Genomic DNA, 24,849 nt, shown 5'->3' on the forward strand with positions numbered 1-24,849 from the left:
TTAGCTTCGATACACCGAGTTGGATCCGCGGGTCGAACGATTTCAGGCCGGCCCGGTTCGGCAATTCGGGGAACCAAAAGGCAACGGGCGACGGCCGGGCACCAATCGACCGCGAGGCGAGACCCGAGAGACGCTGAATGGAAGCTGCCGACGTCGTCGCAGAAGAGCTCCTCTGTGTCGAAGCCGAGCTCCAGGACGTCCAAGGTATCCTCCTGATCTTCTTACTTCCTGCTGGCTTTGAAACTCATCTAGGGCATTCTCAGACAAGGGAACGCATAGGATGCCTGAATGTCGCTTCCTTTGATCGTCAATTGTGTTCATTGTGTTTTATTTCGATTTTATGAGATTTTTAGTAGTTCGTTTTTTTTTTTCCTTTTTTTTGAATATTTTGGTATGGTAAAGAACGGCCTTATTTTTGTCGAAGGTAAATGTGATTATCACTTAGAAAAGAACCCTGAAGTTTTCAGTGGCAAATTAGGTTCACTATGCTTTAGATTCCTACTGGAATGATCGTCATATACAGCAAAGACATTTGAAAAGGAACAACAGTTAGAGAGATCTCTACACATTGCTTTGTTGGCACGCATATTCATATGGGAGTTATATGTATTGATTCTTCCATTTACTTGGGAATTTGACGACTACTCAGGTCAGATCCAAGCATTGCTTGATCGCCAAGTAAAGTTGTGTGAAAGACAATCTGAGTTGAAGGCCTTGTTGGAAGAATGTGAAGCATCCCAAGATGCAGTACATGACAACAGAACAACTTCTACTGATGATTGGTCTTCTAATTTTGAATGGGATTCCAGAGCTGAAGACGTTGGGTTCAATGTTTTTGGCATTACATCTTATCGAGCAAATCAAAGAGAGGTATGCTATACCGTACATTCATGCTGAAATCATTGTACCTTGCTTGTTTATGCTAGTGTAGCATAAATCAATCTTCCAAGTCAAATATTAGGTTTTTCCGATGATAATTTTTTGAAAGTCCACAGATGATTGATATTAAGTTTCACACATACACATACAAATTAGGATTATTCTTTTTTTTATCAAATCATTAAATTGTAAAAATATTGGTTCAACTAAAGGATACTAACATGAGAAAATACTAGTGGAAGAATACGCCAATACATTAGAGGCAAGGCACAGTAACACTGATGTACACATCTAAACATTTGCGTAAGCAAGTCTACTAGTATTTACTTTCTTAAAAGAATTGATGATATCAATGCATATTACAATCTTGGTATATAACAAATAACAATTAGTTTATTGGCAAAGTACTATTAAAAAAATGAAAGTGACACTAGCAAACAAATATGATTTTCTTTTGTAAGTGGATTAGAGCAATGAAAGTATAACTGATCAATATATTTAGTTAACCAGAATAGCAACATTCCTGTAACTGTGGAATTTTCCAAAAATTCCAAAAATTCCAAAAATTATTCAATTTTGAATATAACAATTTTTTAATAATGGACTTGAAGAAGTATCTAAACTGCATTGAAAATATTCCTACAGGTAAGTTATTCAACAAGCAATTTGATAGTCTCTGGTTAGAAAATAAAAGCCATTTTGAAGTATTCTTGTATAATACTGAAGTAATTTTCCTGTTTCATCTTTTGATGTCCTCACAAAGCTGTGATATGTATCGTATTTTCGATGTTTTCATCTGCCTTATCTGTTATTAACTCCAACAGAATGTTCAATTTAAAAAGAAAAAGCAATATGTTCAACCTTAAAATCAAAATCAATATAAGATGTTTCATTAGTTGACAACTTCTTCTAGCCTATTTGAGCATGATGTGATTATCATGAAATTACTCTTCTGGCTAGTTAAAAATATCTTACATTACTTCCTTGTTCATAGATTACCTCCGTGTTCAGAAGCTTTAAGCCAATTCTTCATCTTCTTGGTTCAAGCTTTTAATAATTGCTTGATTGGCATCTATATAAAAATGCTGGAAGTATTTGAGCGAATTACTAAAATACTTGTTTTAAGCTTATTTCATGCTCTATTTCTACCAGATTATAAATGCTGTCATGAGTGGCAGAGATGTTTTGGTTATAATGGCTGCAGGAGGTGGCAAGAGCCTTTGTTATCAACTTCCAGCTCTACTTCGTGATGGGGTTTCTTTGGTTGTTAGTCCCTTACTTTCTCTTATTCAAGATCAGGTGCTCTTAGTTTGATCAAAATAAAGTTACATTAGTTATCATTCTTTTCAGTTATTTTTTACGTGCATAATTTTTCAGGTTTTAGGACTCACTACTTTAGGTGTTTCAGCCTACATGTTAACTTCAACTACTAGCAAAGAGAATGAGAAACTTATCTACAATGCCCTTGATAAGGGAGAAATGGAACTGAAATTATTGTATGTAACTCCTGAAAAAATTTCGAAAAGCAAGAGATTTATGTCAAAACTCGAAAAGTGCCATCGTGCTGGACGCCTTTCCCTCATAGCGATAGATGTGAGTAGACTTTCTGGTTCTATATAAATCATTTTGGGTTCCCTCATAGCAATAGATGCAAGTAGACTTTCTGGTGCTATATAAACCGTTTTGGTATGCTGCTTTAGATTAGCTGTTTTAGATTACTTGGTGGAGATTCTTAATTGATGTTACTGATAGTCTATCTGATTTATAAGTGATATTTTTCAACAGTAATCAATTCTGGTGATGAATGTCTATTGTTTCCTTGGTTGCAATCAATGCTAAATGATTTACTTTGAAGGCAGGATTAATGCTTTTGATCTTCATAAATTTATTAAATTTGATTGTAGAATTAGTAGTATTTTTCTTTAGTGGATTTTCTTAGTATTTAAGAATTTATGTTACTCAATCCCACCATAAACTTTGTGATAGAGTAACTAAAGCAATCTACTGTGGTAAAACTTTGTACATAGTAAATTGAACACCCAATAAATTTTCATTTGAACGCCTCAGATTTTCAATCACATGCTTATTCTTTCCTTACAATAATGCTCACATTTGAAAGTCCTCGCATGGGATAATTACTGTTTGCAAAAAAAAAAAAAAAAAAAAAACTCCTTGTAATGAGTGCATAGCCCTCCCTGTCTTATTTTGGTTCTTGCATAATTATGAAGTATTAAATGAATGTTCTGAAAGGGAGAAATGATTTTTCTTCCTGGATTTTCATCCGACAGGAGGCACATTGCTGTAGTCAATGGGGCCATGATTTTCGACCTGATTACAAGAATTTGGGAATCTTGAAAATTCAATTTGCCAATGTTCCTTTGATTGCTTTAACTGTAAGTTTTTTTTTCCATTTTATTTGTATGGAAAAACTGATATCCTTGACTAGTTGAGTAATAAGTTGTGGTTTATAGGCAACTGCTACTTGTAGGGTTCAAGTAGATCTGATGGATATGCTGCATATTCCAAAATGTGTTAAGTTTGTCAGTACAGTAAACAGACCCAATCTCTTTTACAGGGTATGATTTGCACTCAATCCATTACATTATTTTCTTCTGTGACAACTTGGGTAATCTTAATTTCTCAAGCATTACATGTATAGGTAAGAGAGAAATCATCAGTTGGGAAAGTAGTCATTGATGAAATTGCAGATTTTATACGAGGTACATATTCAAAGAATGACTCTGGGATAGTATATTGCTTCTCTAGAAAGGAATGCGAGCAGGTGTGTGGAGCCTTTCCTTTCATGTTATTGATGTTGCATCCATTGCCTAATGTTTGTGCATAAACTCAAACCTCTATCATGGGCCAACCATCAGAAGCCTATGGTTGCCATTACCCTAATCATGCATCTACAATTATACTTTTTATCGAGACAATTTTCTTCCATTTATAATGCTTCCTAGATGATATGTACTGGATCAAAAGGAAATAAATTAAACTGAAATAGTTGATGTACCACCAACAGATAATACTTTTAGATATTGGTTATGAGCCATTTACATTTTGGTTTCTATGTATGCTTTTCTATTGAATTAGGTATTTACAATACCATGTTTATGATGTGTCCGTTTGTGCAGAACCCAATTTAATATTTTCCTGGTACTAGCCACTTGTGGGATGTTGTAAATTTCCTTCCGTTGTATTGAGTTGTACTGAAAAGAGTAGTGTTTGATTTAAATTTGAATACTCCTTTGCATTACAAGAATATATGTTACTCTAGCTTAGGTATATGTATCTGACATGAGTATGTATCTAGGTGTCAAACATATCATCCTATCAAGTGGGAATATGGTATCAATGCAGTCCAGGTTTGCAATACAACTTAACCTTACCAATATCATTTTTCATTGACATGGTTATAAGAGTAACCAAAGAGCTTTGAGGATAGAGATGAGTTAAAAAAATTTCAACTGTTGCTTACCTATAGGGTTATCATTTTGTACCTTACACCTTCAAGAGGTAGAAGTCAAAAAGGAGGTGCAAAGGAGAGGTGGTTGATGAGGAAATATGGAATGAGCAAAGATAAGAGAGGCAACATAACCAAAGCCGAGGGTGCTGGTCCAAGAAGAGAAAATCATAGCTTCCCTTGCATGAATCAAATATTGAATCTGCTCTGGTAGAAGTGAGATTGAGGAAATGAAGACTGATACTTTCTCAAACTTATAAAGAGGCACAATAAGGGAGTCAACATAGTGTAGTTAGAAAAATCAATAGTGATTATCCATTTATAATTTAGGACCAAGTTAATTTTACTTTATCATAAATGTGATATTATAAATATACATTAACATGTACAATCATCCAATTTCTATAAACCAATGCATGCGAGGCGTGAGGTTTGAGATTCTCTTTGACTAACTAAGATTAACCAATCTTTTTCTTTGTTCTTCTCCTTCCTTCTACACTTAAACAACATAGGTAGATGTGTCAAAAGGAGCGGGGCTTTTACTAGTTCCCTCAATCGTTGGAGGGTCCCTCCTTACTTTCTGACAGAAATCCTGTGTATTATATCTCAAAACTAGGCACCTGCATATCAAAGCCAATTGTGGGTAATACTCTTAAGCTCCTTGAGGAATCAATGCATTCATGTGGAAATATAAAAATTGGGAGTGATCTTACTAAAAAAAAGACACAAGTGAAGTTAACGACTACATCAACTGTTGGCTTGAGTCTAGCTTCCTACATTTCTTCCATGTCGCTAGACTAAGGCAATGACATCCAAAGACAAGGGTTGCCCACAGGCCCCAACCTTCTACCAACATCGCAGAATGGATTGCTTGTGCCATTACCTCATGCTACAAAAATCAATTTCCCCAAATACAGTAATCTTAGATATCATATATCCCCTTTAGGCTTAGCTAGTGTGGATGCTACTTTCTCCATCAATGCACTCCTAGAGAATTAAAGTTGGTGTGGTTTCACTCCAAATTGTAATGCATAGGTACGGTTCAAGTGGTGGGTTGTTGATAATGGAAAGATGTCAAGGAAACATGATATTTGTAGATTGACACTACTGACCAATGTGGTATCTTGGGTGACCTCTCAAATTTTGTCAAACTAATAGTGGGGTAGAATACTAAGAGATTCAAATCATTGCTTGCTCGACCAAGTATTACATTAACTTCTTAAATGTTGCAATTTTTTATTAGTGGGTTTTAAAGTTCCTTAAATATTGAGGTTGTTTAAAGTAAAACCTAAAATCTCGTGTTCTAGGAACCCCACGAGTTAGGCCTTTATATAGAAAAGAAGATATATACCAAAAGACACAAATACCCTTTTACTTATTCTAACACTCCCTCAAGCTTGAGAATATAGATCATATATACCAAGCTTGTTACATATGTAGTCAATCCGGGGACCTCTAAGTGATTTAGTGAATATATCTGCTAGATGATCATTTGAGTTGACAAAACTAGTAGATATTTCTCCAGATATGACTTTCTCTCTGACAAAGTGACAGTCAACTTCAATATGCTTTGTTCTCTCATGGAAGACTGGATTTGAGGCAATATGCATAGCGGCTTGGTTGTCACATATGAGTGACATTTGTGTAACCTCTCCAAACCTTAGTTCCTGAAGCAACTGTTTTAACCATATAAGTTCTTGACTAGCAATAGCCATAGCTCGATATTCCACCTCTGCACTGGATCTTGCCACAACATTTTGTTTTTTGCTTTTCCAAGAAATAAGGTTACCTCCGACAAATATACAAAATCCAGAAGTGGACCTTCTATCAGAGGGAGATCCTGCCCAATCTGCATCAGAATATCCTACGACTTTAGTATGTCCTTTGTCTTCATATAAAAGACCCTTTCCTGGTGCACCCTTGATATATCGAACAATGCGAGTCACTGCATCCCAATGTTCTTTGCATGGAGAGCTAAGAAACTGACTTACTACACTCACTGCAAATGAGATATTCTGACGAGTGACAGTAAGGTAGCTTAGTTTCCCTACCAATCGCCTGTACCGTTCAGGATCTGAAAGAGGCTCCCCCTGATTTGGTAAGAGCTTGACATTAGGATCCATGGGATTGTCGACTGTCTTTGAGTTTAACATTCCTGTTTCTTCCAGAATATCCATTGCATACTTCCTTTGGGATATAATGATCCCATCTTTAGACTGTGCCACTTCTATTCCTAGAAAATATTTGAGTTTGCCGAGATTTGAAAAGATGTTATTTTACTTGTGAAATTCCAAGATGATCATTACCTGTGATGACAATATCATCAACATAAACCACTTCATAAATGCAACCAGTAGATGAGTGGCGATAAAAAAACAGAGTGATCAGCCTCGCTTCTAATCATACCAAACTGTTGAATTATGGTACTAAATCTACTGAACCATGCTCTGGGTGACTGCTTGAGACCATATAAAGATTTCCGCAAGCGACATACAAGACCAGAAGACTCCCCCTGAGCAACAAAACACGGAGGTTGCTCCATGTAGACTTCCTTGAGCAGGTCACCATGTAAGAATGCATTTTTGATGTCCAACTGATGAAGGGGCCAATGGCAAATTGCAGCAATAGACAGAAAAATACGCACAGAAGACATCTTGACAACAGGAGAAAAGGTGTCGCCATAATCCAATCCAAATACCTGAGTATAGCCTTTAGTGACAAGACGAGCCTTAAGCCGATCAACCGTGCCGTCTACACCAACTTTCACCGTAAACACCCATCGACAACCAACCACTGACTTCCCAGGAGGTAGAGGAACGAGGTCCCAAGTCCCATTGCTTTGTAGGGCACTCATTTCATCAAGTATAGCCTGTTTCCATCCTGGATGGGCAAAGGCATCACCTGCAGTCTTTGGAACAGAAATCGACGACAGGGAAGACAGACAATAATAATAGGATGGGGAAAGACGATGATAGCTTAAAGAAACATAGTGAGGAGAAGGATTACGAGTGGAACGCATACCCTTTCGAAGTGCAATAGGAACATCAGAGTCAGGAGATGGGACTGGAGGAAACGACGAAGGACTTGGCTCCACAGATGTGCCCACAGCAGTGTCAGTGTTGGTCGGCGGCAAAGCAGAACGAGGACGGCACTAATAAACCTGCAAAGGAGGAGACGAGGCAGGAGGTGATAGAGGCGCCTCCGGAGGATAAAAGATAGTCATTGGTGCAGGTGGAGAGGGAGAAACCTCGGCCTGTGAAGCAGAAGGACCAAAAAAGGAAACCGACTCAAAGAATGTGACGTCAGCAGAGATGAAGTACCGACGAAGAGTAGGGGAATAACACTTGTACCCTTTCTAAGACCGTGGGTACCCAAGGAAGACACACTTATGAGACCGAGGAGAGAGTTTATCAATGCCGGGATCAAGAGCATGAGCAAAACAAATAGAACCAAAGACCCGAGGTGGTAGAGGATAAAGGGACTGATGTGGATAAAGCACCTGATGAGGTATTTTACCATGGAGAGTGGATGAAGGCATGCGATTGATGAGATAACACGCAGTAAGTACCGCATCATCCCAAAACTGATGAGGGACATGAGAATGGAGAAGAAGAGTCCGAGTGGTTTCAAGGAGATGACGATTCTTGCGTTCTGCAACCCCATTCTGTTGAGGGGTATGAGGGCAAGACGTGCGATGCAGCATACCATGAGATGTCAAGAAGGTACGAAACTGAGTAGACAAATACTCGCGTGCATTATCACTTTGCAAAGTTCGAAGGGAAGTACCAAATTGAGTTTTTATTTCAAGGAAAAAGGATTCAAAAATAGAAAACAATTCTGAACGATCCTTCATTAGATATAACCATGTACAACGGGAAAAATCATCTATAAAAGTAACAAAATACCTTGACCCCATTGTAGAAGAAACACGACTTGGACCCCAAATATCAGAATGAACCAAAGAAAAAGGAGACATAGCCCGACTCTCAATACGAGGAAAAAAAGAACTACGAACATGCTTACCTAATTGACACGACGCACAAGATAAAGACTCTAAGTGAGAAACACTAGGATGTAACTGTTTCAACTTATTAAGACCTGGATGTCCCAACTGAGCATGAATAAGAAGTGGAGATGTCGCCGCCGAACCAACAAAAGAGGGTTGGTAAAGTCGATATAGGCCATGAGATTCACATTCGAAGCCAATCATCCTCCCCGTACTCCGGTCCTGTAAGGAAACAGACGTGCTAGTAAAAGAAATGACACAATCAAGAGATCGAGTAAGTTGACTTATCGACAATAAATTAAAAGGAGCGCCGGGAACATAAAGAACATTATGAACTGAAAGAGATGAAGAAGGATGAACAATACCAATACCCTGGGATTGAGTTTGGGAACCATTGACCATGGTGACCATTGGTAAATTACCAGAAGTAGTGAGAGAGGAAAAAAGGGATTTATTACCAGTGATATGATCGGTGGCCCCAGAATCAAGAACCCAAGGACTCGAAGAACGAGATATGCCAGCAAAGGAAGCAGCAATGGAATCCGAAGCCTGCCGATCCTCAAACCATTTCGAAAGTCATTATAGGAAGGTGTTTAAGTCAGATCCGGTGTTAATTGTGAAGTGGAAGCTGAAGAAGGACAGAACTCAACAATGAGCAGCGCGAGGAGGACGACCATGTAGACTCCAAGATTTATCAATCGTGTGTCCTGGTCGGTGGATCACACCAAGGCGTCCTTTGCCACCCTTACGAGGTGGAGGTCTTGTTCAGAGACCAAAGCTGACGAGTCAACAGGAACAGAAGAAGGCATCGTCAAGACTTTGGCCGGGACACGGAGAAGAGTCGCCCAGGTATTTTCCATGGTAGCTTCTGTGGGGCTGCCCAGGATCTGGTCACGGACATGGGAATAATCTGTGGGCAGACCATATAAAGCCAAAGACATAAAAAATTTCTTCCGATTTTCAAGCTCTTCAACAGGATCGGCCGCAGGTGGGAGCAGTTCATTGAAATCACAAAGAAGGCTAGAAACTGAACCTAGATAATTTGACATTGAATCCTTAATCTGGTTGGCGCTGAGGATAGTCATGAGATCTTCACAAACTTGATAGAGTCCGCCGAGAGGTATTTGTAAAGAGTTGTTGAGCTTGTGTCCAAACAACTTTGCAGGTTTTGTGAGTACGGAAGACATTCCTAAGAGATGAATGGATGGTGGCTCGGATAATACAACACAACTGAGCGTCAACCTTCTTCCACAGAGGACGATCGGCGTTTTGAACATCTTCTTTAGTTTGAGTGAGATGTGTCTCATATCCCTGTCCAACAAGCCAAAGTTCAATGTGAGATGCCCAGGAGATATAATTTTTACCATCCAACTGCTCGGAAGAAAGGGATGCAGGAATATGGTTGGTAAAGATTGAGGTATCTGGCTTTGGGGCGCCCGATGTAGCCATGAATAGAACTGTGAACCGGACTGCGCTTGCTTCTTCTGCCTAATCGGATGAATCCGGGAACGAGAACAGCCACTGGAAAACTCGCAGCAGGGTCGGATGAGATGCAGAAGCTTCTTCGGAGATGCCCTACTCCAGCAGGAACTCTTCGAAGCTTGCTGATGGATGGGAAGAGAGCACCTTGTGCTAGATGGGAAGGAACTGGAACGCCACTGCCGGAGTAGAGGATGTACGGAACCTCACTGTCGCCACCGATTCTTCTCCTGCTGCCGAAGAGTTGAGCTTGAATAGGGAAGAAATCGCGGAAGAGAGATTCTGGCGTCTGGCGTCGGGCGTCGGGGAGAAGAAGAGAGAACAGTGCGAGGAGAAATGAAATGCCCGAGCCAGAAGTGCTTCTTCTGGCGTCCACGAAACAGCAGGCGAAGCTTGGCGTCGTTGGAGAACTTGCGGAAGAAAGGCGCTTGCGGAAGAGAAAGGCCCGTCGCTCGATGCTGGAGAGCTTGCGGAAGAAAGGCGCACTCGCGCGGCTGGAGAACTCGCCGCGGCAGAAAGGCGCTTGCGGAAGAGAAAGGCGCCGTTGGAGATCTCGGCAGAAAGAGACGGCGCGGGTAGGGAAAGATGCGAACAATGCGAACAATGCAAAGTTCGCAGAAAGAGACAGCGCGGGTAGGTTAAAACCCTAATTTCTTTCTCTCTTTCAGATCCTGAACGGTACTAGGCGATTGGTAGGGAAAGAGACGGCGCAGGTAGAGGAAAGAAATTAGGGTTTTAACCTCGCTCTGATACCATGTTTAAAGTAAAACCTAAAATCTCGTGTTCTAGGAACCCCACGAGTTAGGCCTTTATATAGAAAAGAAGATATATACCAAAAGACACAAATACCCTTTTACTTATTCTAACAGAGGTAAATACCCAAAGGCAGGGTTCCTCACTATTGAAATTAGGGAAATTAGGAAAACTTTTTAGTGGTTATGTCAATGGGAAAGGTGCTAAAGTGAGTATATATATATGTATATGTATGTGTGCATGTGTGTATATATGTATATAAGAAACCTAAAATGCTAATGTGAGGCTAAACCGATTGCACCACTAATCCTATTAATACTAATACTTTTAACATTCCTAGAGATCATGCCATATGGACTAGAGAAACTCTTGTAAAGAAACTATCAATTTAGACATGACAATACGAAAATTAAAATATGATCAATTTTATAGTTAATGAAGATGTAACCAATAATCACTTTGACCTTGATGAGTGAAACTTGGAGGTAATTGAGTACGTAGGCTGTAGGAATATAAGCAAAGACTAGTAGTGGTTGTGCTTACATCTCAATAAGTAAGGTTGTGCTAACATCCCATGAGGAACAATTGTGCTTACATCCCATGAGGAACAGTTCAGCTTACATCCCATGAGGAATGGCTGTTGACCGGTTGTCCTGATAGCTCTTGCAGGGTTGAGTCGTTAGCAAAATCATGCTTCCCTTCTTCTTGGTCAATGTTATGTTGTGAGCAAAGTCATGCCCTTGAGGAGTTAGAGAGTTAACTTACTTGACCATATCCTTGGTAGGATAAATGATATCTAAGTCTAGTAGTCATGCAACAATTATATTTCCTATGTCATCGTCCATTGCTCCACCTCACCTAATAGTTAAAGAGTTGGATGATGATGCTTCAGAAACACTCTATCATCGTAGGTGGCGGATCCTATTCTTAAGCTTCAGAAAAATAAGATGATGAAGGTGGTCACATTATCTATCCTTGCTACATTGGGAAGGAGATGCTTGGAAGCAGCACATGCATACCTCCAATGTATACAGAGGCTACAACCTCCCACTTCCTCGTGACAACACTTGTAGAAGGAAGACCAAGGAATAGTTAATAGATGCAAAATTTGATCGGGAGCCACTTGCACCTAGTTGGGAGGTGGAAGATCATAGCTGGGGTATGTTACAGGTGATGATAGGTTGTTGGCTAAAGGCATGAGGGAGTAGGGGCCTAGCGGTGGAGGAATCACGACGGGAAATGGTTTTATGTAGAAATCATGCTCAACTTGCAATTATGGTTGGGCTTCTGTGTGGGTGATGAAGGTTAATAGCTTCTTGTGGATCACAGATGTCACACATTACACTTGATGTACTTGCAGTGATGGCACAACGTTACATGGTCAGGAATGAGAAAGAGAGAGAGAGGAAAAATGTGAGTGAGATGAGGGGAGGTTGGTGGCGTCCCCTAAGGGGGATACCTTCTTTTGGAAAATACTAATCCTAAACGGGTGACTCTAATACCATGTTGAAATTAGAAATTAGAATAATTTTGTATTATTTATGTTAATGGGATAATCATTACATGCCTGTGTATATATATAACTTCCTATACAGTGTGACCAAATTGATGTTGAATTATTGAATTGTAACAACTTTCAAGTCAGTAGATTTGGTTGAATTAGAAATGTTTTTTATTCTCTGTTCTATATGCATAGTGGTTTATGTTAGTTTAACCCATTGGTTGCGAATTTGTGATTCATTGTGGTGTCACATTGATTTCAGTTAATTAATGGTCATAAACACGTAAATCCTTATTGAGATATAGGTTGCAAAGGAATTACGAGGATGTGGAATTTCAGCAGATCACTACCATGCTGATATGGATGTAATTGCTCGTGAAAAAGTTCATCTGCGGTAAAATCTTCATTTCTCTTGGAAAATTACTGATAATCAGAATTACAAATTTCCACTTCACCTCCCATTTGAGAAGAAAAAAATGAAAACCCTTTCCCAAAAAAAAATGAAAAGCAAAAGAAATGAAAGACCCCAGTGTTTATCTCCTTTTCACCTCCTTGTTCTCTGTTTCTTTGGCATTCTGTTCTAATAGTCTGCCTCAAAATTTCATTGGGCTTTTTTTCTTTGCTGAGTGTCAAAATGGAAGCCAGGATAGGCTGTGAGAGCTCGCTCAAAATATTAAAATGATAAATATTGATGACAATTCCATGTATAAATAGAAAATCATTAATTAGAACCTGATCAATGAATGAGCTAACTTGAAGGGATATGTTGTTTGTGTTAGCTTTCATTAGACATAGGAATAAAAGTGAAACTGTGAAAAATAATTTAGATAGAACGAGCAGAGGCAATGCATATTCTTTCATTGACTAAACAAAACAAATGTTTGTCATAAATATGATTTACTTGTCAAACCAATTAGCATCAACATGGTTATAGTTGGCAGGGCAATGCATATTCTTTCATTGACTAAACAAAACAAATGTTTGTCATAAATATGATTTACTTGACATGGAAAGTAAAGCTCAACAATTTAAATATCTGATATGAGTTTTGGCAGGGTAATTTTAAGACTTCACTTAGATGCCACTTTATATAGTTGAAAATACTAGTTGAAAAGGAAAATATAACTATATCTATTAGAAAGGAATAATTATACGATACATAGGACCGTAGCACAATAATCGATTGAGGAACCCTCTTGTTGGACTTTTATATCTTCTAACACTCCCTTCAAAGAATTTGAACATAATATAGCCAACTTGTAACACAATATAGAGAGGGAAGAGATTGCTAGAGACATAAATGTTGAGGAAAAAAAGGGAGACGTGGGGAAGGGAGGCTGTGCTCTACATTTAACCAGCACCCTCTCCTTTGGGATTATAGTGGAAAAAAGCATGATTAGACTCCATTTGCTTGATAACTACTTCAAAGGAAAAAATATGACTGCACTAATGAGAAAGGAACTGCCACACAATTTATACAGGATCATTAGATAACAACTAATAGAGAAATATTATCGAACTAAAGGCAATAAACAATTCAAATGATTGCTAGCAAGCCATAATGGTTACATCAATGTGCTTATGGTGTTGATTATATATATTATGCAAAACAATTCTGAAGCTCTTTCAATGTGATATTTTATTTTAGTTTCATTTTTGCTTGGATGGTCATAGATGATCCTATCTCTACTGTTATTTGGGCAGTTGGAGTACAAACAAACTGCAGGTCATTGTTGCCACGGTAGGTTGCCCTGCAATTTTAGTGTTTCTGAGGTGGTTACGTCATAGTTGTGATGATTCATTGTGAATATTGCAGGTAGCTTTTGGAATGGGCATTAATAAGCCAGATGGTATGTTTGGAAATGCCATGTGGTGGTATTTTAGTGCTCCTTATATTTGTTCTTATTCTTGTCAGATTCATATTAATTGCACTGTTCTTACTATTTATATATTTCAATACTTATTTGAAATACTGGTCTAAACTCTTCAACCAAGTACTTGTGACTATATAGATGGATACTGACTAATATACTATTGAATTTTTATGTTTGATTGATTTTGTTATATTATTGAAAAAATCAAAGGGCTAAATTGCAATACTAGAAAGTATCTGGATTTTTATGCAAAAAATGCAAAAATAATAACAGAACCCTCACCTCTTTCCGATGCGTGCGTGGGTTTTTTTATTTCCCTAACCCTAACTTCCTCATCCAAACCCTAAAATTTCTCTTGCAACGTCGTCTCCTCGTGATGACATCACAAAGAGGGATGATGACCTCACGAGAAGAGACAGCGGCATCATGAGAGAAATTTTAGGATTTGGATGAGGAAAGATGTTAGGGTTAGGGAAATAAAAAGAAGCGCATGCACGAGAAAGTGGTGACTGGTGAGGGTTTTGTTTTTTTTTTGCATAAAAGTCCATATACCTTCTAGAATTGCAATTTGGCCCTTTGAAATTTTTAATAATCTAACAGGTTTTCAGGATAGTTGGTAGCCTATATTAGTACTGTTCATTATCTTTGCTGTGTCACTGCCATATTCAGTAAGTTACAAAATGGGACCTGCATTTATGTCATATGTGGAATATTAAAGTCCTTTCATCTTTCTTCTAAAAAACTGAAAATCAACATGATTTCTAGAGTTAAGCAAGTTAAAACCTAGGCAATCTGCTTGTTAGATGGAGTTCTTGTGCTGTCAATGAGTTAGAAAAAGCATTCACCTCTGGCTTTTATGCTTGATCTTGTAACGTGTGTTTCTTGAATGTTCCTATAAACATTGATATAATTGTTTGAATTTGAGTTTGAACATTGTATTCTTAGCGAATTCATTTCTTTTTGCCATGATTAATTATCTTGTTTTTGATGCTAGAGGGGAATTTGTTGGCTTAAAGATTTCACGCCTTTGTAGGCTTACCTATCTAGGCTAGATAAAATTAGTCGACTAAATTGTGGGATAAGCTCAATTGTGCAGAAAATCTACTATGTATTGTTTTTTGTTGATTGAATTTTGGATGATTGCAAATTATGCTACATAATGCATGGGGTAAGAAATGGTTGAAAAAACTCAGCCAATCTAGATAGGGATCGCCAAATGTTGACTTGATTCTTGTTGAGAAATACAGTGTCATTGAAAAACCCAATGATTTCAACAAACAACCAAAAAAAACACTTTGGAATTGGCTGGACTCTGTTGAAATCTTGGATTGGAAAGATTTGGGGCATCTTTTCCAAATTGGCCATGATCTCGTCAATTAACAATTTAAACTTGGTGATCATTCCGGACTACAGCAAGTAGGGTCTTTATATGAATGGCAACAGGTTTTTAGGTGGGTGGGGATTTAACTTCCCATCCCTGCATCACTTCTTGTGTAGGGTGGGATAGAGTGGGGCAAGAAAGGTGAGGTATGCCGTATGCCAGCATAAACACCTCCATTATTTTTTGTGCAGGGCGATCGCTGCAAATTGGAACAGGGCAGGAGTCCCAATCAATAGAAGTTGATGCAGGTCCCATCGAGCCAGTTCAAATTACCATCTCTGATCATTCCCAGTTGCAAAAGAGTAAAGGCAAATACTAGAAAATCAAAACCTAAAAAAATTATCAAACCTAGACTTCACGAGATCTCTTCTAGGAGTTGTAGCAATAGAAGGCAACTAGAGAAGCCTATTGTTTTAAGGGTTTCTACTGAAGAGAATTGCTTTTAGGGGAGCATTGGCTCAATGATAAAGTTTGTTGTTTTGTGACCAAAAGGTCACGGGTTCAATCCTAGAAATAGTCTTTTGCAAAAAAATAGGGTAAGGCTACGTATAATGGATCCTTCTCTGGGACCCCGCATGGTGGGAGCTTCGTGATCCTGCCCTTTTTATCTTCATGAAGGGGAGACTTGGCGCAACGGTAAAGTTGTTGCTTTGTGATCAAAAGATCACGGGTTCGAATCCGGAAAATAGTCTTGCAAAAAGTAAGGTAAGGCTGCATACAATGCATCTCTCGTGCACCGGGCTGCCCTTTTTTACTAAAGAGAATTGTTGTTTATGATCCCACTAATTATGCCAATTTAATTGATACTTAAGCTTTTTTAAAATCTAATAATACAAATTCTGTTTTTTTTTTCCTGAAAGCCAACGGGAATCTATTTTATTAACCTGTCAAGTAAATCACTACATTGAGTTACACCTTCTGCTTATGGATTCTGATTTTAACCATGGGTAGGATGCTGTATTAATTAAGCTTGTTCAGTTTCTGATAGATCAAAGGTTGCTTAGTACAAGCAATTTAGTCTCAGGTTTGGTATAGGATATTGGTTTTTTTTTTAATGATCCCAAATACTTCAAAAAATTGACACCAAGCTTGGTTGTAGTGGTTTATAACTTTGTAACTTTCTCAATCTTCAATGGTCTTAAACTACACTGTTAATTCCTACAAAGCTTTTCTGGTTCATTTTGAACTTATTGCTAAATCTTTATTGGCCTTATTGTAGTGAGGTTTGTTGTTCATCATAGCCTCAGTAAATCCATGGAGACATACTATCAGGTAAGCTCACTTCTGCGTCCTTCGTGGTAAGTATATATTTTGATCAAGCATAACTCTTCCTAGGAGAGTGGTCGAGCTGGGAGAGATGGTCTTCCTTCTGATTGTGTTCTATATTATCGGTCAGGCGATGTCCCTCGTCAGGTGAAACTTTTGATTTCTTGGTATACTTTACACACTTTTCTTACAACTAAATAGCTACCATGTTCTCTAGACAGAGTTCCATGGTCTTTTATGAGAATACTGGGTTGCAGAATCTCTACGACATTGTACGATATTGTCAGGTGGAGCACAACTTTATTCTATATTTCTACATAAGCTGTGTATATTCAACATGAGCAATTCATTTTAAATCATACAGAAGGAAACTCTAATCGTTGTTGTAGAATTCTTCTGAAAGAAAAGAAAGAAATGAACTAACAAGTGTTTTACTCAAAAGAAATTTTAGTTTGTAATATTGTATTTCCTGTTATAGTCTAAAAAAAATTGCCGCCGTGGAGCTTTTTTTCGGCATTTTGCAGAACCTCCAAAAGATTGCAATGGTAAAATACTAACTTCATATGCTTAATTAATACATCTTTAATAGAATTACCTATGTTATTATCTTCAAATAGCTAAACTTTATGCATCTATACTTTTCCTTGGTTTTAATTCTTCAGGAATGTGTGATAACTGTGCCCACGAAACTGAGGTTAAGGAATTGGACGCATCCAGTATGCAAAAGATCCTTTTTATGTTTCTTTTTCTATTGCTTTGGTTGGATCATCATATGGAACCTTATTAGCTTTTTCTTCTCCATGTGATCCTCGTTTTGCATACTTTTTTAATACTGCTCAACAACTCTAAGTGCACATCTCTGTTTCACTTTCACCATTATTTTTTATCTGCAACATCAGGAATTTTGATTAGTGAGTTATTTTTTTATAATAGTTCAATGGTTAAAGCTTAAGATGCCAAACAATTTTGCAGTCCAAGTTGCAAAATTAATATAATAATCCAGAATTTTTTTTCTTGTGTTTTTAAGTGGTACTCTCTCCAAGTTTAAGAATGAGTTAAAAAAAGCAGGTCATCCTCATATAAATTTAATCTGCTTGCAGAGAGCTGACTTAAAATCATTTTAGCATTTCAATACTTGCTCTATTACTTTGTCCATTTCCATCAACAAAACATGCCATTTCTACTGAGGTGAACTGATAACTTCTAGTATGAACTTAATGAAATTCATTATGAATGATTTTTTATGCAAATCTGGTCCCTAAGTTTATTTGGTTACTTGTGCTTACCATGTGGAGAAAACATACGAGTTAGATAAACTAATTGCTAGAATGTTATGGTACTAAACTTGCTTAAGGTCTGAATTCTCAGCTAGAATTTACTTACGAGGTGACAAAGTTCCTGTTGGAAACTTATTCAGTCTAAATAAGTAGCCGCCCATGGTATAAATTTTTTTGAAAGAATGCTTGCCTGTAAAAGCACCTAGAGAATCTATTTCCAGGCAATCTTTACATAAAATAGCATATGGTGCCTATTGAACATTAATGTACGCAGGTGGAAACAAGAACATTTTCATCAGTCATCAATATATAAAATATATGTTTCTATTAAGATACCAATTACCAAATGACAAATTGACATCTATGTATTCCCTCAAGCTTTTTGTATACTTAACATCATTTACTGTTCTTCAATGCCCAAATACATGATTTCTTACCCTTTTTTTTTCTTTTTACTGTAATGACTAATTAATTACTGATATGTTTAATTATTCCATACAGATCATGCTAAGTTGATTGTTTCATTGTTACATGAATTGCAAGAAAATGACCAGAGAGCAACAATGTTGCAACTGGTGGAGAGGTTCAAAGTGAAGATCAGGGAATTGGGTAGGCTCTCATTGTAAAATTGTCTTATATACATTGATAATTGAAGAAAACTTCATAACTAATGTTTTTACTCATACTACAGTGGTGCTTATAGTGTAAAATTTGGATAGCTCTTAGTTACTATGACTTGTTATGGGTATTTTGTATCGCCTGATTAAATCTATTCATAGTCGTTAAATCTATTCTTGAGTTTAACTTGCTTGAAGAGAAACAACCCACTTGGAAATATTGATCAGGAATTAGAGATGTGATGAGTTAGGTTGGTCAAAAAATCTGACCTGACCTGACCTGGTTCCAAGATATAAAAATATCTTTATATGAAACCAAAATTGATTTCATGTCAGATTGGGTCGTGTTTCAGAGATTCAAATTTTTAGGGATTTTGGATTTCTTTTTTAATATTATTCACTCTGTAAATTTACTTTGCCCAGGGAATTTTGGGATTTTGGATTTCTTTGTTCACATTGTAAATTCACAAAAGTACAAGATAAACAGTGACTCACAGCAAACTAACTTACAAAAATTCTAGCAATGAAATAGTGTTGTCAATGTGAAAGGAGAAAAGTTAGAGGTGGGGGTGAATGCAAGAAGTGAAATCGTCAAAAGGAATGCTAAGTAGCTTCATGTGTCGACATGGAAGGAGAAGGAATGACAAAGGGGGTTGATGGTAGAGTCAGATGACATAGGTGAATCAGTTGATCAGATGACAAAGGTGAATCAATTGATCTAGTGTGATCATAGGAGACAGAACTTGAATGTGGCAGGGAATGGGTGAAAATCATGTAACTCCTCCAAAATAAACACTTTTAATTAACTATATTAATTAACACTATTTATAGCTTGATAATTGATAACATTATCAATTAACTATATGGTATATAATTTAATTAATACGAAGGGGAATCTTAACACAACAGTAAAATTGCTACTGTGCCACTTGGTGGTCATGGGTTAGAGTCGTGGAAACTACGTCTTGCAAAGCCTAGGCTATGTATAATAGACCCAACATAATCCAACCCTTCCTCGAGACCTAGTATTATTGGGAGTTTCATACACCGGACTATCCTTTTTTATATGATTTAATTAATATGATGTCATATGATATACATTAAATATTTGTAGTTTGGTTTTTCTTGGAGTTTTATATAAGAATATAAAAACCAAACATGAACTACAAATACAAAATATTGAATACTTGAAACTTGACTAGGAACCAGAAAACCCTATATTTTTTGGGTTGGTTGAGTTTGAATTTAATAAAAGAACTCTAGAAATTCTATGTCAAAGCTAACTTTGCTGAGTGAACTTTTTGGTAAATGACTTGGTGTTCTTTGTCAATCAAATTTCTAAGTTTTGATTGATTTTTTCATTAACACTCGTTATATAGTCATTCCACTGTTGGTTTTGGACAATCAGATTGTCACTTTATTATGTGAGAGTGCAATTGCATGATCAGGTACTTCCAGTCCAGCTCCTGATCTCAAGAAGGAAGAAATCGAGCAGATGATTGTTCAGCTTTTGTTGGATCATGTGTTGGTAAGATGATTAACCTGGTGTTTTTCCCCCTCATTCTTCTACAATTCTTCAAGCAATAATGATAACAATAGAAACTGAACAATGGCATTCACAAAGTTTCAGTAGAACATATATATTTTTACTTTTCCTTCCACCATGCATTTGAAGCACCTTTATGTTTGGTTTCTTAATTTGTAAATAATGTGATTTATTTCTTAATATGACCATATTATGTGTTGATCCTACATTGAAACTTACAATATACTCCTTTGAATCAAAACATCTAGTGATGCATTATCAGGTGCTACGTTTAAAAAGCTGGTATTTTGTCCATGCATTGGTGGGGAAGTTGACTAACTGCATCAGCTTCTACTGACTACGTGAATCCAGTATGAATTCAGATAGTAACAGGGAAATGATTGATCACATTTATTAATATCAGATATTATTATATGAGCAAGTCAATCAAAGAAAAAAGTTTAGAACATAAGTCTAAATGATGAAGGCATTTTCCCCCTTTGCTTCTAAGTATGATTTTGTCAAAGAATGACTAGTATTAACCAGTGACGACTATGCTTTTTCTTATACAGAAAGAAGAATTTCAGCATACAGCATATGCAACAAATTCCTACCTCGCGTTAGGATCATTGTGGAAGTTGGTTTCACAAGGTGACATATCCATCATTTTTTGTCCTTCTTTTGTTAGTCAATTAGTTATCAAGGCTAATTTTGTATAGCTGAATGATTATTTTCAAGAATTAAGGTATTGGAGAAAAAAAGAACAGGTGCTTAGTCCAGGCTAATTTTGTATAGCTGAATGATTATTCTCAAGAATCAAGGTATTGGAGGAAAAAAAAGGATAGGTGCTTTAGTCCTCTCCTGAGTCTATCGATTTATTAGTATAAGTAGTTGAGCATGGCTACCAACAGTAAGTTTATGTAGTCATATATGCAGATATTACGATAGAAAAAAAAAATTCTAGATTCTTAGTGTCATGTTCACTGTGTACTATTGTACTTCTAAGTTTTTGAAATTAGTATTTACTAAAATATTCCCAAAGCATACTAAAAAATGTTAAAGATTTGATTTGATGCGCGCTTTCCCAAAAGCTTAATGATTGTTCCCTATTTACTTGGGGTGATTTTTGTTGATTTCCACATAAAGGGATACAATTTGGGGGAATCCAAGCTAAAATCCCTTTGATTATGTGGGGTGAAATGGGTAGAGAAGGGCCCTTCCACACTTGGAAGTAATTAAGTTTTTAACATATTTTCTGTCTCCCTTCCTTTCAGGAATCTGCTCTTCTCTCTGATTCCTTTCAACACATATAGAGAAATGTCGTACCCTAGAGTTACGTTCTTAAGCATGTTTCTCACAGACTCATCATGGTCAAGATGAACAAAACATGGACTATGGATCAAATAACACGGGTTAAAAATCTACCCATGATGGTTGATAGACAAGTTACCACAATAGAATATTGGCATCCTCGTTTTGAGTGAAAAAGGATGAACACTTTCATTAATTTAATGGTGAATTCATCATCATTATCTGATAATCGTAATTAAAGTAAAATTTGAAATTCAGCTAAACTGCACCAAGAATAGGAATGGTTCAGATGCATGCGCTAATGCAATGGAGAAATGAGCTATCAATCCGATGGAAATCCCATCTTAGTTATGTGATCATATTTTTTTATCCTAACTAGTTGATTTTCTTATTAGACTTGGAGAGGAAGCCAAGATGAATATACACATCATCACATTAGTGATGAGATGTTGATTGGTTCCAATTATGTTGCCGTTTGGTGATGCTCCCTGTATTGGTTGACCTTTGATGAGGTCAATTTGATAAAGTTGATGCCAATATCTATTGTTGTGATTACTTGGATAAATGTATAAATTTAGTCACTTTATTTGACATGAAGGGAAAACTATTAGAATTCAAATAGTAATTTGTTCTCTATCAATACAAAATCTAGCATAACGTTACCAACATTCATTCTATAGGAAAGAAGCAAGTTATACTTGAGATTAGTACTAGACAACATGCTAATGGCATGCCAAAAAATGCTAAGCGCACCCGAATGTCTCAATTGGAACTCAAGCTTGATGAGCTGCGAAAAGAACTCTCCTCAAGTAATACAGGAGTTTTACCTCATGCTATTCTATCTTCCCAACAGATCAGCACACTGGGTGCCCAGAAACCAACTTCCTTGGCATATGTAAGATCTATTGTTGCTTTATATATGATTGAAGGATTTCTCTATGCTACCATATATTGTTTCTTTGCAGCTAGAAAAGTTAATCGGCAAAGTTAAGACCGAAAAGTACGGCGAGAGAATTATTGATTTAATTCAGGAGTACCTGAAGTCAGAGCAGGGTAATGATGGTGCTACTGGTACAGCCAAAGACACTACACAGGAATGCAGCAAAAAACAGAAGAATAAACATGTTGTTCTTGTTGAAAGCAGTGAAGATGACCAATGAAACAAGATGTTGCGAGTATATTAATGTAATTCCTTGTCTTATTTGCTGACTAGGAAGTATTATATAGTCTTAGCTTTTTATCGACGTGGACTCATATAAATTCGATGCATGACTTCAGTCTATTTATACAAGTCTACAGAATAAAGATTCTGCGTTTAAATTGTTAAGATGATGTTATAAAAAATTACTTGAAAGCATTTCAATGAGCAAATAAGATATAAACAATATAAATTTGATAGAGTAACCCCTAAACATAATTACTAAAGCAGATAAGAAGGTCGCTCGGTCATTATAATTTACTTCCTTTGTCCTGCTATGGGTCTGACGGGGAGGAATGCAGGGAGTGAGCAAGTTATTTTTTATCACATAGAACAATATCAGTCAGTGTTAGAGTGATCTTTATTTTTTATCAGAAATAAAAAAATTAGGGACACTGCTGGCAAAATAGATCTACGCTCATATACAGGTAGACGTGTTATACAGTGTCTCAATAAATTAAGATATCGTAAATTAAGTCTGGTTTAAACATAATTACTTAAGATATAAAAAAAATTTCAAAAGCATTAATCTATCTAATTGCTGCCTTGGTGGTGATCGCTGCGAATTGCTTCCCAGGCACCACGGTTCGAATCCCACGCCTAGCCTATTATACATCCATTACTTGATGAAAGATATTTCCATCCCCAAACGGCCGGCCAAACATCCAAATATTTCTATGTTTCCTTCCATTTTCCGCGGTGTCCAAGTGCTGGCTTCCTCTTTCCGAAGCCCAGCCGAAACACAACCTTTTCCCTCTCGGCCGGCAATTCCACCGCCGTTTTCCTTTTCTTCTCCGTCGACGGTTCCATTTCCCTATCTTCCGGTAAGCACGGCAGCCACGACGGCACATGCTGGGGTGACTCCCTGGCCGCAGCTGCGAAACTCCCCCACGTCGTTCTCTGCTCCTTCATTTCCTTATTTCTTGGCTCTTCCGGGAAGCAGGGCAGCCACGACGGCACGTGCGGGGGCGGCTCCTTGCCGGCAGCTGCAAAGCTCCTCCACGTTGTTCTCTGCTCCTCCTCCCCCCCTCGAGGGATCGGCTTCGCGAAGGGGATCTCCTCCACCAACTCCACAAACTCCTTCAACTCCCTGAGCGCGCACGAGCGGAGCGGCTGCCCAGTAGGGTCGGATCCGCCGGGGAAGCCCTTCGCGGCGCTGAGATCCTCTATCGCCCGCACGAGGTCGAGGAGATTGGAATCGGTGCGGTGGTGGGCGGCGGCCACGGAAGCGGCGGCGCGGCCCAGGGCCTGGAGGTAGAGGGCGGCAATGTCGGAGAGCGCACGGAGGGAGGAGGGCTCCGCGGCGGAGTAGCCCGTAGCCAGGCAGATCTGCGCGACGGCAACCCTGGTGGTTGCGGCGTGGAAGAAGGCGGGGGAAGGGGAAGGGAGAGTGGCTGGCTGTTGCTGCGGCTCCGCCTTAAACTTCCGCCGTCTGGGCGTCGTCATTAATCGCCGGTCCGAACCCAAAACGCCTCAAACTCAAACCCTCGCCGAATCGGAGGAGGAGGAAGGGTTCGTGGACGATGATGATTCAATCCGATTCGAACACTTAATGGGGGCTATTGTTAGTTAAGTCTTTTTCGGACCGGTTTCGCGCCGGTTCGGTTTAGTGCAGACCGAGTCGTTAGTGCAACTTATTGGGGACCGTCAAATCTTTTTAGGGTATTTCAAAAATATCCAATTCAAGTTTTAGTCTTTTGATATATATTTTTTTTAACGAAAATGACGTCTATTATAAAATCTAGGCGATAGAAGCTCAGTCAGCATGCTCTCGTAGATAATTAGGATTCAAAATCAACGATTCACAAATATCGATTTTTAGCTTTAATCTTTAAAAGGTGGTTAAGTTAAGGTTCAAAATTATTATTTGTATTTTATTTTTTTAACTATTTTAATATTTATAAATGTGCAACATAAAGATTTTTAAAAGAATCACATTTTATTTAAGTTGTCTATCTCTATCTGTATAAAAGAATTAAAATCAATAGCTAGTTATTATTGAAAAATATATATTTTTTTATTCTTTTTATTTTTATTCAATTGTTTGAGTTTTTAAAAACATTGAGAGTTAAATAGATGGAGAATAATATTATACTAAAATCATCTCTATTTTTCTATACCAATGATTTCTTTGTTTAATATTAATATTATTATATTTTAGTGTGATAAGATTTAATTTTTATACCAATGATTTAATTATTATACCAATGATATATATATATCTATATATATATATATAATTTTATTGTTGAATAAAGTATATTGCTTAATAAATTTATTATTGGGCTATAATACTGTTAATTATATATTTATAGT

General features: G+C 37.5%; 2 protein-coding genes across 5 annotated transcripts; one reads left to right on the top strand and one right to left on the bottom strand.

Annotated features, from left to right (window-relative positions):
• Positions 1-17: 17 nt before the first annotated feature.
• Positions 18-22,579, top strand: LOC122051920 (ATP-dependent DNA helicase Q-like 2). 4 transcript variants are annotated; one of them, XM_042613254.1, is made up of 20 exons: positions 18-204; positions 650-870; positions 2,032-2,178; positions 2,257-2,472; positions 3,168-3,272; positions 3,351-3,455; positions 3,539-3,661; positions 12,390-12,478; positions 13,789-13,825; positions 13,901-13,934; positions 16,559-16,611; positions 16,675-16,752; positions 16,827-16,892; positions 17,084-17,150; positions 17,268-17,321; positions 18,384-18,491; positions 19,948-20,027; positions 20,597-20,675; positions 22,016-22,230; positions 22,301-22,579. In XM_042613254.1, exons 1-20 carry the CDS (start codon positions 138-140, stop codon positions 22,493-22,495), a joined length of 2,139 nt encoding a protein of 712 aa, XP_042469188.1. In that variant the 5' UTR covers positions 18-137; the 3' UTR covers positions 22,496-22,579. The 4 variants fall into 4 exon arrangements, with proteins under 4 accessions (XP_042469188.1, XP_042469189.1, XP_042469190.1 ...); XM_042613255.1 differs by having other exon boundaries at positions 18,426-18,491; XM_042613256.1 differs by lacking the exon at positions 2,257-2,472.
• Positions 22,580-22,999: 420 nt separating this feature from the next.
• Positions 23,000-24,184, bottom strand: LOC122053767 (transcription initiation factor TFIID subunit 8-like). The gene has a single exon (XM_042615739.1). It carries the CDS (start codon positions 23,977-23,979, stop codon positions 23,209-23,211), a length of 771 nt encoding a protein of 256 aa, XP_042471673.1. The 5' UTR covers positions 23,980-24,184; the 3' UTR covers positions 23,000-23,208.
• Positions 24,185-24,849: the final 665 nt, after the last annotated feature.

Source organism: Zingiber officinale, chromosome 3A (assembly GCF_018446385.1).
Source record: "Zingiber officinale cultivar Zhangliang chromosome 3A, Zo_v1.1, whole genome shotgun sequence".
Classification (NCBI taxonomy): domain Eukaryota; kingdom Viridiplantae; phylum Streptophyta; class Magnoliopsida; order Zingiberales; family Zingiberaceae; genus Zingiber; species Zingiber officinale.